At 44.1% G+C, this 19,662-nt stretch overlaps 1 protein-coding gene across 1 annotated transcript in view; it reads right to left on the reverse strand.

Annotated features, from left to right (window-relative positions):
* Positions 1-19,662, reverse strand: part of man2b1 (mannosidase, alpha, class 2B, member 1) — a 121,140-nt gene that overhangs the window by 1,444 nt on the left and 100,034 nt on the right. The window contains exons 19-22 of the mRNA XM_084318130.1: positions 18,742-18,822; positions 18,351-18,575; positions 4,402-4,551; positions 1,728-1,830 (exon numbers count right to left, since the gene is read on the reverse strand). Of these exons, the coding sequence (XP_084174256.1) occupies positions 1,728-1,830; positions 4,402-4,551; positions 18,351-18,575; positions 18,742-18,822 (559 nt within the window). The remainder of the gene's footprint in view (positions 1-1,727; positions 1,831-4,401; positions 4,552-18,350; positions 18,576-18,741; positions 18,823-19,662) is intronic.

The following is a 19,662-nucleotide window of genomic DNA, read 5'->3' on the forward strand; positions in this document are numbered from 1 at the left end:
CCCAAGGGGATCAATAAAGGAATATCTTATCTTATATTCTACATGCGTAATTCGTTGCACGTATAGTAGGCGAAACAAGACTGTATAAATATGGAATATTAATACAGTATTCCACTATAGCTATAGTGTGCTGTATGATGACAATACATTTGAATCTAATCAAATAGTGTCTGTATGCAAATGAACAAACGAGAACACGCTCCCCAGTTTGTGAATGAGTGACGTACGATCATTCAGGGGTTCGCAGCGGTGATCATTTGGCAAGTTAAGACAACCTCTCCACGCGTTGGTGAATCCGGGGGTAATTGTCATCGGCTTTCTCTTACGACCTTCCAAGGAGGTTGACGTACAGTAAGAGAAAACCTAAGACAATGTTGGTGAATGAGGTCCAATGTCCTTCGAAGAGTTATCAAACCGTCGATAACTGAATGCAGTGTATTTAGCAACAATTCTTCTAAAGGGGTCTATACAAAGGATTACTGAACGCTTAATAAAGCGAATGGTAGTGAAAGGGTTAAATTGATAAATGACACTCTACCAAAGGGTTAATCCTTTCACTGCGACAATACAGAAGGTAACCCTTTCACAGCCACACTACAGAAGGTAACCCTTTCACAACCACACTACAGAAGGTTAACCCTTTCACTACCACACTACAGAAGGTTAAACCTTTCACTAGGCGGCTGGGTGGCGCAGCGGAGATTGCGCTAGTCACCAATGCGAGAGACTCCGGTCTCGAATCCGGGTGTCAGCATTGCCTCTGGCTTGGACCAGCCGTCATACTAACTCGTTTGGCTGAGTTAGCGGGAGGGAAGTCGATGGGGTGGTAATCTGCCATTGTGGACAGCGACTCCTACAGGTCAGGTCAGGGCGCCTGCACAGCAAAAGACAGGAAGTGGTGAAGGCAGCGTGACCTCCCACGCGTTACACTTCACCAATGAGAGTCCGCGCTGTCAGGTGAAAAGAGAGCCGCTGGCTGTCTCCTATGTATCGGAGGAAGCATGTGGTAGACCTCAGGGCTCCCTTGACCGACCAGTAGGGGGCACATGTACACAACGACCAGGTAGGGGATGGGGGAATTGGCATAATGACTAAATTGGGATGGGAGGAAAAAGCTCAGAAAATCAGGCAGAGAAAAAGAAGATACAAAAATTAAAAAAAGGTTAACCCTTTCACTACCTCACTACATAAGGTCCTTCACACCACACTACAGAAGGTAACCCTTTCACTACCACACTACAGACGGTCTACTCTACTGTGACCAGCTCGGTCAGTCTTCTTGCGATGCCAGATGTATGCCTAGAGAGCGAACGAGACATGATGCGATAGCTTCTTCTTTGTGTTACAGAACGCGTGGTATTTTCTTCAACAATGGACAACTGATATTATATATTATTTTTTTTATTTTTTTTCTCTTTTCCTTTATATATTTCATTTATTTTATAACTATTTAATTTATTGTTACTGTATTGCGTTGTGTCTCGTTTTTAAGTGGAAAAAGATAAAAATAAAGAAAATGTTATCACAAATCAATGGACAACAAATAACACCACCTCGATCACCAAGAAACCAAGAGTTTGCTCTGCAGAACATCTGCGTGGAAGAAACTAAAGCGCACAAATGTCACTTGCCTGTGTTTCACTTTTTAAGTAGATATTCTTTTGAAAACAGCAGGCTAATTCTGTGATTATAGCCTATAGTTTTGAACATAAGAGAGAAATCCATACCAGTCTGTGGTCTCCAGTCCAGACGTGTCATCTCATCCTTCCACTGATTGGCTGACAGGTTCAACTCGGACACGCCCAGCACCTCCAGAGTGGAGAAGAGTTTCTGTAGAGACAGGGGGGGGGGGTGAAGAGGACACCGTTGTGTGTGTGTGCAGGGGCGTAGCTGGGGGGGGGGGGTAGGTTAGGATGATTCCAAGGGCCCAGCACTGGAAACTAATATGGTTTTATTATTATCCTAAAGTAAGTTAATGTAGTTGACTCAAAAGTATAATTGCCTGTATTAGAAAAAAACTTCACAAGAAACAAACAGGTGCTTGTTACTCTGACAGAATGAGCACCCCTCCCTTCTTTCATTGCATGGTTCAGTCCATACACAGCAGCGCACAGCTTGAACAGAGCAGACTGACGGAAAATGTCCTTTACAGCTCATGAATCAGGAGCTCAGAAACAAAAGAAAAAATGTCAGCAAGAGGAAAATAATAAAAGAGCCAGAGGTCGACAGCTAGTCACCAAGTATTTTCACAAGAAAGGTATTTATTCACAGAACTTGTTTTGAAGCCCATAACAGCTTGGCCAACATTTTGTGGCTGACGTTAGCTACCTGTTGCTATCAAAAATTAGATGAGTGTAGATGAGCCCAGTGAATTTGTATCCAGCAGCTATGCCCTTTTGCTATGGCTAGCTAACCTAACCTGTATAATGTTACATGATAATCACATCTGCTCTAATGCACAGATGCGGCTTCAGGATCAGTACCCCTTCCCTCAGGCCAGCTCCCGGTTGAAGGAGAGGGAGGTAAAGCAGCAGGGCTTGGGGTTAACAAACATATTTTAAATATGCTTACCATGCATTGAATACAACTTTAGGTAATATTCACATTTAGTTACTCTAGTTCTTCCAGTAATTGCAATACCATTGACCACTGGCACATTAAATTGAGGTTGTTACAGTAGCTATAGCTATATTTGAGCAATTGGAAAAGATCTATACAAATTATTATTATTATTATAACAATAGAGATCGAGCTTGAGCTGTACTGTGTTATTACTATTATAGGGCATTTTTATAAATTATGTACACTATGGATACTCTAGAGCCAGGGCCCTCGAGCAAGGCAGCCAACGAGGAGAGCAGAGGTGAAGAGGCAGAAGTACCAGTACAAGAAGAAGTTGAGGACCATGAAAGCAGCACAGATGAGGAAGCAGCTATGGACAGTCAATGTCAGGGACAACGTGAGGCTCCGACACAGGATTCCACAGATACTGAGCCACCTGTAGTGGTGTCTGAGGTAGAAGATCTGCTATTGAATTGAATTGAAAACCTTTATTTATCCCCAAGGGGAGATTCAGATGTCCATTACAGCATAACAGCAATTTAAAAACAGTTAGTGTTAAAAACAAGATGGACAAATATATAGTGGTGAAAAGAAAAAGAAACAAGTCCAATCATGATGTTAAATAATTAAATTAATTGGTTACAGTCCACAACCCAGCTCCTCCAGTCCACGGCAGTTGGCCCGTCCTGGCCCTGCCTGGTTGTGGAGCCTGATTGCCACCGGCACAAAGGACTGCCCAAAGCGCTTTGTGGTATGTCGGGGGGGATAAGTCTGTGGCTAAACGTGGACCGCATTACGGTCAGCTCATCATGGAGGGGGTGCCCCGCAGGGGTTCTCAAGGATAGCATACAGCTTCCTCCTCGTCCTCCCAAACCACCTCCAGACTGTCCAGGTCCGCTCCCACCACAGAGCTTGCTTTTTTGACCAGTTTGTTTATTTTGTCTGTGTTGGTGTTGCCCCCCCCAGCATACCACAGCAAAGAAGAGGGCACCAGCAACCACAGACTGGTAGAACATCTGCAGCAGTTTGCTGCAGACATTAAAAGACCTGAGCCCTCTCAGGAAGAACAGTCTGCTCTGTCCCTTCCTGTAGAGGGCCTCGTGTTGTCCGTCCAGTTTATTATCACTTGACCCAGGGTTGTTCCCAGCCTAGTGCGACTCAAGGTTCTTTGGTAGACTATTGCATTGGTCCATTCATTGAAGATGAACGCAATGAGACATCCTTTACTAGGCTCACCCACCAACAGTTCAGGTGCTGAACTGCTGATCCGAATGTATAGGTAAAAACCATATTATGCGTTTATCAATAAATAAATGGCCCACATTTTTTTCACTCAAGGGTTGAGTTTAGGGTTAGACGTGTAGGGTGTAGCACCCAAGTTTCAGCACTGTTTGATGAACATTGTTACTCAGTAAGAGTTGTACCCTTCCTGTATTTGTTGATTATATATTGCATATATTTAGCTTTTAGGTTTTTTAGATTATATATTCGATTTACATTATATATTGTGCAAATATTTATTGTAGGGCAAATATAACAGAGGGCATACATACCCTCATCTCGCACCTTGTATATTGTTTACACTGCCTTTGTATTCCATTTTTATTTGTACTTCTCCACTGTACTATAATTCTGTGACCTGTATGTCTTCTACTACCTGTACCCCCCCCCCCCCCCCCTGCTATGATGCCTGAATTTCACCAAGGGGATCAATAAAGGAATATCTTATCTTATCCTGATGACTTGTCGTACAGAACTTGTAAGTCACTTTGGATAAAAGTGTCGGCTAAAAGACAAAATGTAAACGTAAGGTTAGGGAAACACGGCCGTGTGACTAACCTGCAGGTCGACGGTGACGGGCTGGGAATGCTCCTCGCTCTCCCAGGCCTGAAACTGATGTTCCAGCCGCAACAACACTAAATCTCTGTCCCAATGAGACACTGTCAGCAGGTGAACAGCAGGGGGCAGTGCAGCCTGCAGACCAGAGAACTACAGAGAGAGAGAGAGAAGACGGGTTATAATATATCTACTTCTTATTTAACCCTTTCACTACCACACTACAGAAGGTTAACCTTTCACTACCACACGACAGACAGTTAATCTGTAGTAGTGTGGTAGTGAAAGGGTTAACCTTCTGCAGTGTGGTTGTGAAAGGGTTAACCTTCTGTAGTGTGGTAGTGAAAGGGTTAACAAAACTGTCATCTATCCATCATCATCAGCACAAGCCACAGTGAACATAGTTCTAGAGACAGTACATCCTGCAACACTAAAGCTTCAGCCCAAGTGGGCTTTCATCAGGTCTGGGTGGATGGGTTTCTTATTCTCATATAATGAAATACCGGTAATAATAATTAATTAGGGATGTTCGATATTGGCTTTTTTACCGATACAGATATTGTCCAACTCTTAATTTCCGATACCGATATCGATATATGCAGGGTTTCCCCCCCCAAAAAACAGAATAATTTCAGGTAATTAACATTACATACCGGTATCTCTTGTTGTGGAATTAACACAACATTATGCATACTTTTGACAATAAAAAAAAATCTTACTTGCTTGCCTGGGTAAATAAAGGTTAAATAAATAAATACGATACAGATAATTTCCGATATCACATTTTAATGCCAATATCATCCGATAATATCGGTAGGCCAATAATATCGGACATCCCTATAATTAATCAATTATTATTAAGTATAATTCAATAATGTTTTACATATTATTTTTAGGTTTTGCATATATATATATATATATATATATATATATATATATATATATTGGTTTTGTAAAGTTTTAAATTATTAAGGAATTACATTCATTTTGAGTAGTGGAAAAGGGGTAGGATTAAATAAGTGTATACTTCTTCCTACTCCTTTTCGAACATGTAAATTTAGTTCAATGTTTTTCTTTTTTAGGGCTTGGACTTTATCGCAAAAAAAATTTATGCATTTAATCGCATGATGATTTTTCTTTATTGTGTAAGAATGTTACCTTTCAAAGGAGACCAGACTCATGCATGTGCTATAAGTATCGAGTATAATAAAATCGCAAATTACTTTTTTTCATAGTCTGGTTTGTTCATAAGAAAAAATCAAGAGAAATTGAGATCAAGATTTTTTTTTCTTTTTTTTCTTCTTCAATGGTCAACTGTTCTGGAATGCACTTGGAAGTACTGCATTTTACTTTTACCTCGAAAGTGCTTGAGTTTACAAAAGGTCCGTTTACCTCCACCATCTGTTCTCTCCCCTCCAGGTAGGATTGCATCCAGCTCACTGATAGACCATGCTTTTAGCTCGTCAAATCAGAATAGAGTGATTGGATGGAGTTGAAGGCCTTTTGTAGGTCCAGCATGACCATGCCGCAGTATTTGCCCGCGTCCACCTCTTGTTTGATGTGGTCGTTCAAATAGAGAAGGCATGCGTCAGTGGAGTGGGATGTTCTGAAGCCAGATTGGAATTCATAGATTCGATTTTTTTCCGCAAGGTACTTTTCGACCCGTTTGTAGAAAATTTTCTCCATGACTTTTGAGATGGAGGTAAGAATAGAAACAGGGCGTAGTTGCCTGGGTCTAATTTGCTGCCTTTTTTGTGGAGGGGGGGGTCGCTCTCGCAATTTTGAAGTCCTTGGGGACGTGTCCCTGTTTTATGGAGAGGTTTATTATGTGTGTGATGACTGGGGTGATGGCGGCTGCTGCGTCTGAGGAATTTGGAGGGGATGTCGTCATGGCCAGTGGCCTTGTTAGGTTGGAGGGCGCTCAGTTTTTTGAGTACCTCATCTGTTGTTACCATTTCAAGTTTGAAGTTGTCTTTGCGGACCCCTAGGTTTTTGTAGTAGGCTACTATGTGTTCTACCCCAAAATGCCCCGAGTGGGAGGGTAGTTTATTAACCAGTGTTGTGGCTAAATATGTTTAGGTATTTGGCCACATCCAGCTCGTCTGTGATGAGTGTTTGTCTTTATGTTTGTTTGTAAATCCGGTTTAGTTTTTTGCTGCAGCCTAGTTGGTTGTCGAGTAATTTCCAAAGTTCGCGGGGTTTGTTTTTGTTTCTCAGTTGTCATTGTTGAAATTTCTTTTTGCGTTTTTGATCATGGTGTTTACGTCATTTTTTAGTCTGTTTCTTTGTATTTTTAGTTCAACCACGTGGGCTTGGAGTTCACCGTTTAAGCTTTGTCTGACTTTTATGTAGTTCAGAGCATTTTTTGTCTCTGGTTTTCATAGCGGTCAGTATTTCAGTGTGCATCCACGGCTCAGCGCGATGTTTAACCCTGGTGGTTCTTAGGGGTGCCATGTTGTTAAGTATTGTTGTGAATTTGGTTTTGAATCCAAGCCATGTTTCTTCAACCTGTGTACCACTGAGCTCATCTGACCAGTCCATGCTCTCCAGTTCTTGGTTAAAGGCCTCTCTAGAGTAGGTTTTGAGGTCCCTAGATGTGACTGTTTTGTGACAGCTGGCCTTTTGTTTTAGATTTTTGCGTGTACAGAATATCATATTCCACCAGGGCCTTGAGGAGGGCGAGGAAGATCATGGCAGACCTCGCCCACCCGGGTCACGACCTCTTCACCATGCTCCCCCACAGCAGGCGGCTACAGCTGCCCAAGACATTAAAGTCCCGCCATAGACTCAGCTTCTTCCCCTCAGCAGCTCGCCTGGTAAATGAGTCAGGTGTCCCCCTGCTCCACCGTCCCCCCCCCCCCCCCCCCCCCCCCCTCTATGGCGAGCTGCTAGGGCTGGACCTCTGGACTTGAACTGTGCTGCACTGTATCCATGTCCCCTACCACTGCACTTTACTGTCTTATTGTTGTCTCACTGTTCTGTCCTGTTTTGCACTTATTTATTTATCATTATCATCATTATTATTATGTTGTTCCTATTTGTGAAAAATCATGCACTGAAATGTCAAATCACGTTCCATTTGTACCTGTACAATATGGTGAATAAAGTAATCTAAATAATGATCACTTAACCCGCATGCTATCACCCCTTTCATACTGAGTTCATACTGAAACAGTATTAGTGCTTCTGAATTAAATGATTCTTGGTATTTCCAGCAGACTAATATAATAATAATAATAAATTGGATTTTAAGAGAGAAGAGCCTTTCTCAGACTCAAGGAAAGGGTAAAAAATATTTAGAGAAAATAAAAGATAATACATTTAAATGATGAATATATGTGTATAGTAACAGCAGGAAAAAAATCAAAGATAAAAAAAAGGAAGCAAGGTGCTGTCCAATTGGATGAAGTGGTTGAAATTAACAAAAAACAGAAAACAAAACAAAACAAAACCAAACAAACAAAAACCAAAACAGCGGGATCTGTGGCTTAAAAGAGTCAGGGGTGGGCTACTTGGGAGCAGGGCTGTGTTGCGTGAAGGCAAGTGTGAACAGGTGGGTTTTGAAGAGGTTGATGGTGTCAGAGCCTCGGATGGAGGGGGAGAGGGAGTTCCACAGCCTGGGGGCAGCTACAGCGAAAGCTCGGTCTCCCAGTGTGGAACGCCTGGTGCGGGGGATGGTGAGGAGGTCGGAGTTGGAGGAGCAGAGGCCTCGTGCTGGAGTGGAGTAGGTTGGTCAGGTAGGAAAGGGCCAACCCGTGCAGGGATTTGTAGGTGAGGAGGAGGATCTTGTAGGGGATTTGGTAGTTGATGGGGAGCCAGTGGAGTTTTTTCAGGGTGGGGGTGATGTGCTGCCAGGGTTTGGTGCGCGTGAGGACCCTCGCAGCAGAGTTTTGGACGTACTGTAAGCGATCCAGAACCTTCTTGGAAGCACCAAGAAGGATTCCGTTACAGTAGTTGAGGCGGGAAGTGATTAAGGCGTGAATGAGTGTTTCCGCTGAGGTGTCGGAGAGTGAGGGGCGGAGGCGGGAAATGGTTCTGAGGTGGAAGAAGGCGGATCCGGTGACAGACTTGACGTGAGGGTGAAATGAGAGGGTTGAGTCCAGTATTACGCCCAGGTTCCTTACCGCCGTGGAGGGGCAGATGGAGTAGCCAACCACGGAGAGAACAAGGTGGTCGATCTTTTGGAGGAGGGCTGGGGAGGCTACAACTATTAATTTGGTCTTCTTGCTGTTGAGTTGAAGGAAGTTGGTGGTCATCCATGTTTTTTTTTTTTTTTTTTTTAGCGTTTATCGCTTTTCTGGTCAAGCATGACCGACAGATACAGGATGAAACGGGATGTAGAGCAGGGGAAGACATTCTGGCAAATTGACGGCGGGTCCGGGAATCGAACTCGGAGTCCACCAGATCCGTGACGCAGCACGGTTTTCCCCGACGCAGAAATAGCGCTGAGATATGCAGTGAGCTACTGGAGCTCCCCCTGGTCATCCATGTTTTTATGTCCTGGAGGCAGGCGGTGAGGGAGGGGGGAGGAAAGGGAGCAGAGGGTTTGGTGTGGAGGTAAAGCTGCGTGTTGTCTGCGTAAGAGTGGAAGTGGAGGCCATGTTTCCTTATGATATCACCGAGTGGGAGGAGGTAGATCATAAAAAGGAGCGGACCTAGCACCGAACCCTGGGGAACACCCTGTTTAACAGGTGCTGGAGCTGACCTGGACCCCCCGAGGGAAACATACTGCCACCTGTTGGTCAGGTAGGATGTGAACCAGGACAAGGGGGTACCAGTGATGCCAAGGACACTTCCCAGGCGGTCTAGGAGGGTTGAGTGTGAGATGGTGTCGAAAGCAGCTGAGAGGTCCAGGAGGATGAGGATGTTGATGTAGCCAGCATCAGCAGCCATGAGGAGGTCATTGGTTACCTTGATCAGGGCGGTCTCGGTGCTGTGTTTAGCCCTTAACCCAGACTGGAGTGGTTCGAACAGGTCATGGTGGGCCATGTGACTCTGTAGCTGGGCGGCTACTGCGCACTCGAGGACCTTACTGACGAAGGGGAGGTTGGAAATGGGGCAGAAGTTGTTGAGGTTATCAGGGTCCAGACCGGGTTTTTTGAGAATTGGGGTGACTGCTGCCACCTTCAAGTCAGCAGGGACCGAGCCAGTGGACAGGGATGAGTTAATGATGTCTACCATGAGAGGACAGAGGGCAGGCAGGCCAGCCTTCACCTGGGTGGTGGGCATGGGGTCCAGAGAGCAGGTGGAGGATTTAGAGCCCGACACCAGCTTCATAATGGAGTCGGTGTCCACCAAGGAGAAGGATAAAAAGGAGTAGTTGGGATGGGGCAGAGGGTCATGTTTAACAACCAGAGGTGTGGGGGACACAGGAGTAGACTGGAGCTGCTGGTAGATGGCATCGATCTTGGTTTGGAAGAATTCCGTGAATCTGTTGCAGAGATCAGAGGAGGTGGTCTGGAGGGGGTTGTCAGGGGGCTGGAGGAGTTTGGTGATGGTGGAGAAGAGGGCTTTGGAATTCCCTTGGCCTTTGGAGATGACATCAGAGTAGAAGGAGGACTTGGTTTGGGTGAGGGCGAGTCTGTAGGAGATGATGTGGTCAGAGTAGGCCTGTTTTCCTGCAGCGCCTCTCCAACTGGCGGCCCTTGGCTTTCATGGAGCGGAGCTCAGGGGTGTACCAGGGGGCGGAGTGTGTAAATGTAACAGTGCGGGTTTTAAGGGGTGCGAGGGAGTTCAGGGTGGCAGCTAGGGCTGTGTTGTAGGTGTTCACCAACTCAGTGGTTGAGAGCAATAATCTTGAATAAAACTCGAAAATTGCAATAATCCAAGGTAAGACACTTTGAAGCAATCTAACGTTTAGCCATGTAACTTTGTCTATAAAAAAAGGCTAAAAAGCAGGTAAAAACTTAAAACTTAGAGACGTAGGAGAAGCGGCGAACAGACGAGCGCCAGCGTCCTCTCACGTTATCCTTCATCATGTCTAGACACTAGGAGCATATTACTGCCACAGTCCCACTAGCGGACACCCTCCCCCTCCCCTCCCCGCTCCTCACCTCCAGCCTTGTGTCGGGGTGCAGGTCTTAATTGATCTATGAAAATTAGGTTGCCTCTAAATATAAAAATGTATTAAATAACACTTATGACTCTGCATTCTATGCCCAACTAACAAAGACATTACAAAAGTATTCAGATTGTGGAATAATTATTGGTGCAGACATGAATACAGTTTTATCACCAGGCTTGGATAAGTCAGGTCCAACCTCAGTTAATTCATCCACTACAGCATTTAAAAATCTGGTGTCAAATCACTCATTGATAGATGTTTGGAGAAATTATAACCCAAGTTTAAAACAATACACCTTCTTTTCAAATAGACATAAAACATTTTCAAGAATAGATTATATACTAATATCTGCTAATATTTTACACTGTATTAAAAAAACGGACATTATCAACATGTCTTTATCAGATCACCATGCCAATCTGTGTGTATATACAATTGAAAATTGTCCAAAACGTGCTACTAGATGGAAATTTAATTTAACATTACTGCAGGATCCATCATTCTGTGAGCAATTTAGATCAGACTTCAACCTTTTTATCAATATCAATAAAAATAGTGTTACAGATATAAGATTTCTATGGGATGCAACTAAAGGCTTCATTCGCAATAATACAATATCATTTGCTTCAGCACGTAACAAAGCCCACCATCAAGAAATATCCAGATTGGAAAATAGACACTCATTGCTAACTGCAGAACAACAAAACAACTACGATCAAGAAAGAGAAAGGGAGCTTTTGAAAGCGAAGTCTGAACTAAATGCTCTAATGGCACAAAAAGCAGAGTTCCTAGCTCACAGAGCGAGGCAAACTGAGTATTTGAATGGAAATAATCCAAGCTTTGTGTTGACTAGGAAAATCCAATATAATGAACAGAAAGCAGACATCACATCAATCCTAAATAAAGAAGGAGCGATGGTAAACGATCCGGCCAAAATAAATCTAGAATTTAAACTTTTCTATCAACAATTGTATTCATCTGAAGCTCAATTCTCAAAAGCTGATTTAGACTCCTTTTTTGAAGACTTGGTTCTACCTAAATTAACAGAGCAACAAATAACCTCAACAGATTCTCCCTTTACCCTGGAGGAACTTTACGATGCACTGAAAGAAATGAAACAGGGGAAATCACCAGGTTTCGATGGTATCCCACCGGAGCTGTACTTGACCTTTTGGAAAGAGTTGGGTCCATTACTACTCGAGATGTTCCAACAAGCCATCATGAAAGGGAGTTTTAATAGAGACATAAGTACAGCAATTATCACACTGATACAGAAAAAAGGAAAGGATGGAAACATCTGTGCTAACTATCGTCCATTGTCCCTTCTTAATGGAGACTTAAAATTATATGCCAAGGTCCTCGCACGATACTGCCAATATTGGTCCACCCAGACCAAACTGGATTTGTTAAACAAAGATTTGCATCAGATAATTTAAGACGACTGTTACACATTATTGACAAAGCTCCAAAAATATCACCATGTGCAGTGTTGTCCCTTGACGCCGAAAAGGCCTTCGATAGGCTGGAATGGGAGTACTTATGGCACACCATGAAGAATATGGCATTTGGAGACACATTTATAAATATGCTCAAAATCTTATATCATAATCCATCGGCCATGGTTATCACATCCAATCAGTGTTCCACACCCTTCCCTATCAGACGTAGCGTCAGGCAGGGTTGCCCCGCCTCCGCATTATTATTTGCGTTATCTCTTGAACCCTTGGCCCAAAAAATTTGAAATTGTGCCGAAATAAAACCCATAATAGTAAATAACACCTACCATAAAATTTGTCTGTACGCAGACGATCTGTTATTATTTCTTGACAATACACCACGGTCCCTACCTGTAGTCCTAGACACTATTAAACATTTTAGTTTTATTTCAGGCTACAAGATCAACTTGAATAAATCAATTTTACTTCCCCTAAATGCAGCAGCAAGTAGTCCCCAACTACATACAGAAATACCAGTGGGCTCTGGTTTCAGATATTTAGGTATAGATATATACACATCCATTGACAAAATTGTGTCAAAAAGAGCCTTAAGAAGGTAATATCTGACGAGTTAAACCGTTGGTCACTATTATTAATCCCATTTTCAGTCAGGCTTTCAGTAGTCAAGACCCACATTCTTCCTAAGATCAATTTTCTGGTAAGCATGATTCATTTACCGCCACCTCCAGGATTTTGGGAGAAGCTACAGGGACTAGTATTCAAATTTATATGGCGTGAACAACATCCACGAATCAGCAATTCCACACTCCAAAACAGTAGGAAAGCAGGAGGGCTAGCTGTTCCTAATTTTGAACAGTACTATTTTTCTTTTATGCTCAGACCGTTGCTAAGATGGTTCAATAATGATTCTGACATACCATGGGTGAATATGGAGAGGCACATTGTATCTCCATATACATTCAAAGATATACTCTTTTCTGGTCTATCCCCAAGCTTTTGCCGTACTAAATTCAGCCCAATTATAGCACATTCAATTTACGTCTGGAAATATATTGCCGAAACGGGACAGTGGAACACAAAATGGCACATAGATACCCCTATTTTTGATAACAACTTCTTACTGTTGGGAGGGAAACCAGCTACATTTCCCAATTGGCAAAGACAAGGTATTCACAAACTATCTGACATATACAGTGAATACGGTCTCAGATCATTTCAAGAGCTCAAACAAATATATAATGTCCCTAGTACATCCTTCTTTTTTTATTTACAGTTACGCACTGCAATGCGCACTTATGGTGTCCCATGGAATCAGCCTTTACCAGGTCACCCTTTAATGAATATAGTGAATGGCATAAATGTTAAAAATGGTTTTGTTTCTGGGTTATATAATAAAATACAAGGAAAACTAAACAGAACTACAGGTAATACCACTGTCTGGAACATAGACTTAAAGAATTACAATGCCTGCATAAATTGGCAGAATGTATGGGATAATATTCCACTAACCTCTCGTAATTATAATAACCAATTAACTCATTACAAAATGATAAAGATTTTATCTGTCACCCAGGAAACTCTGTCAAATAAAAATATTACAAAGTCCTCTATGTGCTTTATGTCCGCAAAAAGTTATAGGAACATACATACATATGATGTGGGAATGTCCAGGAGTACTCGCTTTTTGGGCCAAGGTTGCATTATTTCTCACTAATATAACAGAGATAAACATACCTTGTTTGCCACACATTTTATTATTAAATGATGATTCATCTCTAAAATTAACACCTCACAAAAAGAGAGTGTTTCTGGCCGGTTTAACGGCAGCAAAGAAAATGCTCGTAATGAGATGGAAACCACCCCATAGTCTCAATATTTACCGTTGGAAACTGTCCTTCTACGAAGTATTGAGATTAGAGGCATCCAGTGCTAGAGCACAGGGAGCAAGGACAGAATCAATCCAAATATTACTTACCGCGGCCCAGAAGGTAAAATCAGTACTCCACTAGGTTGAACACTTGTACCTTGACACCAGAGAATGAACAAAAATCATGTTGCTGTTGTTTCCATTTATCTTTTCCATTTATCTTTTCCTTTTCTGTTTACTGCTATAATTTGTTGTGGTTGTTTCTAAATTGTATTGTATTTTTCCCTATTACTTGGTTATCTAACAAACATAATTATGATTTCTTTTCTAATTAAGAGTATCCTATACATGTATGCATCAAGGTTTCCCCCTCTCCTAAAATGTCTATGCAAACCCGGGGGGCTGGGAGTGGGGTTAAGAAGCGACCTGGGCTGTCTCGCAGCCACAGGACCGCCAGAACGGAGGAAAAGACTGTCACAACTGCAACAGGCAGGCTACACAGTATATGAATATACTGACGGACAATATATACTGAAAAGACACTTTGTATGCCACTGTGTGAATTAATATGAAATGCTGATGTGAATGTCCTTCCTCTGAACTTGTTTTAAAAAAAGACAAAATAAAAAGTTGGTCACAAAAAAAATAACAACGGTTTGCTTCACTTAAAAAATAATAATATATATAAAATATAGGGCTGACCTTCGAATTTTCTTTTGGCATTCGAAGCTTCAGGGCCGAGATTCGATTTTAATTCGAAGCGTCGAGATTACATTTATTTTAAATAAAAAAAAAAATTATGTTGTGGGACTTGTACAGCACTTTGTTCAACGTTGTCAGTGCTGTAAAGTTTAAACCTTTTTAAATCTTAGACAAACGAAACAATTTGCTTTCATGAAATATTGTAAGCCGTCATTTGAGGCTTTATAAAAGCAGCACAATGAACACAAAAGAATTATAAATATATTTTTTAATATATTCACATTTTATTTTCCCATTAGAATCCCATGCCCATCAAACGAAGCTTCGAAGTATTTAAGACAGCGCTAATAAAATATATATTTTTTGACTACCAGGTACCTAACACCCTCCCTCCCTCCTCACCTCCAGCCTGGTGTCGGGGTGCAGGTAACCAACACCCACCCACCCACCCACCCACCCACCCACCCACCCTCCCTCCCTCCCTCCCTCCCTCCCTCCCTCCCTCCTCACCTCCAGCCTGGTGTCAGGGTGGCCTGTATCAGTTCCGCAACCGTTCCTATTTCCGGGGTAGGCCTGATTGGCCCCGACAGGCACGTGACCCGCCGCGGCCACGCCCCACGGCAGCCCCAGGACGCGGCAACGAGGCTGCTGTGGTTCACCGCCGCTTTCCGCCTTCAACGCCGCAGAGTTACCATACGCTATACAATATACTATGCAATGTACTAATATACAATACGGCTCACTTTTCCCACTTCAATGACAGAGCCGCTGTTTAATAATATTATCCCCCCTTTTTTACCATCGACAACTAGCTCAATTGGTAATGCTGCTTGGCTGTGGATCCTATGGTCCGTTTGTGACAATTCGATTCCCTTACATTTTTTTTTTTTTTTTTAACGTGCATTGCACTATAACGTGTATATTGTATATTGTATGGTACAGTAACGGTCTCTGGAGCGCAACAGTAAGAAGCATTTGCACTGCAACGCATACACCTTACTGTAAATTGTACCTCATCCCATTTCTGCTTTGCACTATAGCGTATTGTATATTGGTACATTGCATTGTATATTGTATGGTACAGTAACGGTCTCAAGTCAAGTCAAGAGTTTTAATTGTCACGGCATACAGGTATACAATGAAATGCGGGTGGTCTTGCCCGCAACGATGTGCAATACAGTGGTACATATAATAGAATCAAAGAAGAAAACAACATTGTGCAGTAACAGGTAACATGGAGTGACATCTCGGTATCTGTACATAGTTATTTACAGAGCATATGGGACATGCTGCTCTGGAGCGCGCCAGCATTTGCACTGCAACGCATACACCTTACTGTAAATTGTACCTCATCCCATTTCTGCTTTGCACTATAGCGTATTGTATATTGTATGGTAACTCAGTTACTTCTATTCTGCATCGAACGCTGTACATATGTCTCTATACTATTTTATTTCATACAACAATGTATGCCTTTCAAATGTTAAATGATAAATGATTGCATGATACACACTGAAATAATCCTGCGCTCGCGCAAATTTGCTGCTGCGGGCGGCGTTGAAGGCGGAAAGCGGCGGTGAACCACAGCAGCCTCGTTGCCGCGTCCTGGGGCTGCAGCGGGGCGTGGCCGCGGCGGGTCACGTGCCTGTCGGGGCCAATCAGGCCTACCCCGGAAATAGGAACGGTTGCGGAACTGATACAGGCGTCAGGGTGCAGGTACCCAACACCCTCCCTCCCTCCCCTCCAGCCTCGTGTCAGGGTGCAGGTACCCAACACCCTCCCTCCCTCCCTCCTCACCTCCAGCCTGGTGTCAGGGTGCAGGTACCCAACACCCTCCCTCCCTCCCTCCCTCCCTCCCCTCCAGCCTCGGGTCAGGGTGCAGGTACCCAACACCCTCCCCTCCCTCTCTCCAGCCTCGTGTCAGGGTTAGTGCACTGCAACCCTGCCCGAGCCCGATGGGGCCTACCCGACCTGACGGGTTCGGGCTGGGTAGGGCTTTGTTTTTAAATAAATAATTCGGGCTCGGCCGGGCCTGGCAGTGCCCCCTTTAATTTTTTTATTGCGTCTTTTTATTTTATATTTTTTTTGCTCGCTATACTCATAGGGTTATAGGATAACCTTAAGTTTCTGTTTCATTTTCGCGTAACGTAGTGCTGTCATCAGAGAGTGAAAGCCTTGTGTCTGAGGAGTCAAGATGTATAAGTTAACAGATAAAATAGTCAAGGGAAAGTTGCATTTTTGGAAACATTTGGATGTCATGTAATTACCACAGCCTGCAGGGAGAACTCGAGGGGAGCGCTCAGGTGGATGATGAACAAATGAACCAGACCGAAGTGGCATTGTTTGAAGTTGGAATATAGCCAGTTGGCGAATGTTTTAATTTGTTCTTGGATGTATGTAGCCGGTTGGCGAAGTTTTGTTAACGTTGTTCAACGCGTTGCTGACATCAACACAGCGAAGTGGTGAGTCTGATTATTATTATTTTGCTGGCGCTGCTGCCCTGTTCTGTTGCGCTTTCATTTCAATGTTGCTCTGCTCGAAATCTGATTTCTGTTTTCTGTTTGTTTGTATAGTGACTGAGTAGGCTATTGTGTCGTGTGTGTGTGTGTGTCAAAGAAGATTCCATATAGCCTTCAAATACGTTTTACGAGGCTGCCGTGTGAGACTGTGAGTCAGTCTAACGCCAGCGCTGGGAAAAAGAATTTGCGAAACAGGCTATAGAATGGATTAGTTTTCAGCGTGATGTGTTATTTAGTTAGACCTATTGGACATTTTCGTTTTTGTTTATTTATTAAGTTAATATATAAACAGTGTTTAGAATATTTAAAACAAAAAGATTATTTAATATTTGGCTATATAATAGAATTTGCGAAACAGGCTATAGAATGGTTGTTAGTTTTCAGCGTGATATGTGTTATTTAGTTAGACCTATTGGACATTTTCATTTTTGTTTATTTATTAAGTTCATATAAAACCGTGTTTCGAATATTGAAAACAAAAACAATTTTTTTTTTATAATAATAATTTTTTTTCTGGTTTTCACGCGGGCTAGGGCTTAAAATATTATTTACAGTCAGGCTTATTTTCGGGCAGGGCCTGAAGTTCACTGGCTCGGGCTGGGCACAGGCTTCATTTCAAGGCCCTTGCAGACCACTAGTCAGGGTGCAGGTACCCAACACCCTCCCCTCCAGCCTCGTGTCGGGGTGCAGGTCCCACTAGCCCCTCCCCTCCCTCCCTCCTCACCTCCATCCTGGTGTCGGGGTGCAGGTAACCTCCCCCCCCCCCCCCCTCCTCACCTCCCTCCTGGTGTCTGGGTGCAGGTACCTCCCTCCCTCCCTCCTGGTGTCGGGGTGCAGGTACCTCCCTCCCTCCCTCCTCACCTCCAGCCTGGTGTCGGGGGGCAGGTACCTCCCTCCCTCCCTCCCTCCCTCCCTCCCTCAGGGTGCAGGTACCTCCCTCCCTCCCTCCCCCCCTCCCTCCCTCAGGGTGCAGGTACCTCCCTCCCTCCCTCCCTCCCTCCCTCCCTCCCTCAGGGTGCAGGTACCTCCCTCCCTCCTCACCTCCAGCCTCGTGTCGGGGTGCAGGTACCTCCCTCCCTCCCTCCTCACCTCCAGCCTGGTGTCGGGGTGCAGGTACCTCCCTCCCTCCCTCCTGGTGTCGGGGTGCAGGTAACCCCCCCTCCCCCCCTCCTGGTGTCGGGGTGCAGGTACCTCCCTCCCTCCCTCCTCACCTCCAGCCTGGTGTCGGGGGGCAGGTACCTCCCTCCCTCCCTCCTCACCTCCAGCCTTGTGTCGGGGTGCAGGTACCTCCCTCCCTCCCTCCCTCCCTCCCTCAGGGTGCAGGTACCTCCCTCCCTCCTCACCTCCAGCCTCGTGTCGGGGGGCAGGTCCCCGTCGGTGAACGTCAGCAGGGGCTGCAGCACCACCTCCTGCGCCAGGGGCCGGTGAGCGTCGGCAGCCTGCTCTGGGGGCTGCAGGGAGAGCAGGAGGCGGCCGCGGACCACCAGGCCCTCGGGGTGCTCAGCGGTGGTCTCGTTGAGGGGCTCGGCCACGCCACGCACGTCGTCGTACAGCAGGCGGCGATGGAGCTGGACGGGAGTGGGGGCCGAGGTGAAACAGAGCGGCGGTGTGTGTGTGTGTTTGTTGAGAGAAACACATCAAATGAAAGTGAGGGTTGTTTCAGAAGTAAATATGTGAAAGAGAGGGAAAGTAAGTGTAGTGTGTGTGTGTGTGTGTGTGTGTGTGTGTTTTTACCATGATCTCCAGTGAGCCATCCTGGATACTGCTTCCTCCTTGAGAGCGGTCTGTCACCACAGTCAACTGGTCCTTGTCATCCTACACACACCACACACACCAAATAGGATGAAACTAGGGATGTTCGATATTAGCTTTTTTACCGATATCAGATATACCGATATTGTCCAACTCTTAATTTCCGATATAAACCAATACCGATATATGCCGGGTTTCCCCCCCAATAGTCAATAGCGCTACGTTGCCCATAGCAGCGGTCAATTATTTCTCGATAATTCACAGCTGCTACGGGCAACGCGCAATAATGACCGCTGTTAGGGGCAACAGAGCGCTATTGACAAATCACAATCAAGCATTTTGATCGCAGTCACGAAAGCTAAGCTTTACCATTATGCACAGCTGCACTACATCAGGTGCAATCAAGTCCACACACCTGTCTGCGATCACAGGAGCAACAGAACAACTGCGTCTGCATTTGATCTCGTCTTGTCGATGGTGTAAAATGAATTACGTATATTGTTAAGTTAGCCCTGTAATAAGCGGGATAATGTATAGCTATACTCGGTCATTGTTGCAAAATAATTGACCTTCACTGCGTTTAGAACACCGTGTCGGTAAATTATTTTGCGACAATGACCTCGTAGCTATACATTATCCCTTACATATCTCTTGTCATGGAATTAACACAACATTATGCATACTTTTCACAATAAATAAAATAAGAATTTGTTCTTACTTGCCTGGGTAAATAAAGGTTAATTTTTTTTATTTATTTTGGAAACCGATACAGATAATTTTCGATATTACATTTTAATGCCAATATCGGCCGTTAATATCGGTAGGTCGATAATATCGGACATCCCTAGATGAAATATATTGGAACAGAGAGAAAATTATTCTAGAACAAATAGAAACATTACT

The sequence above is a fragment of the Notolepis coatsorum genome (genome assembly GCF_963971535.1).
Source record: "Notolepis coatsorum genome assembly, chromosome: 7".
Lineage (NCBI taxonomy): Eukaryota > Metazoa > Chordata > Actinopteri > Aulopiformes > Paralepididae > Notolepis > Notolepis coatsorum.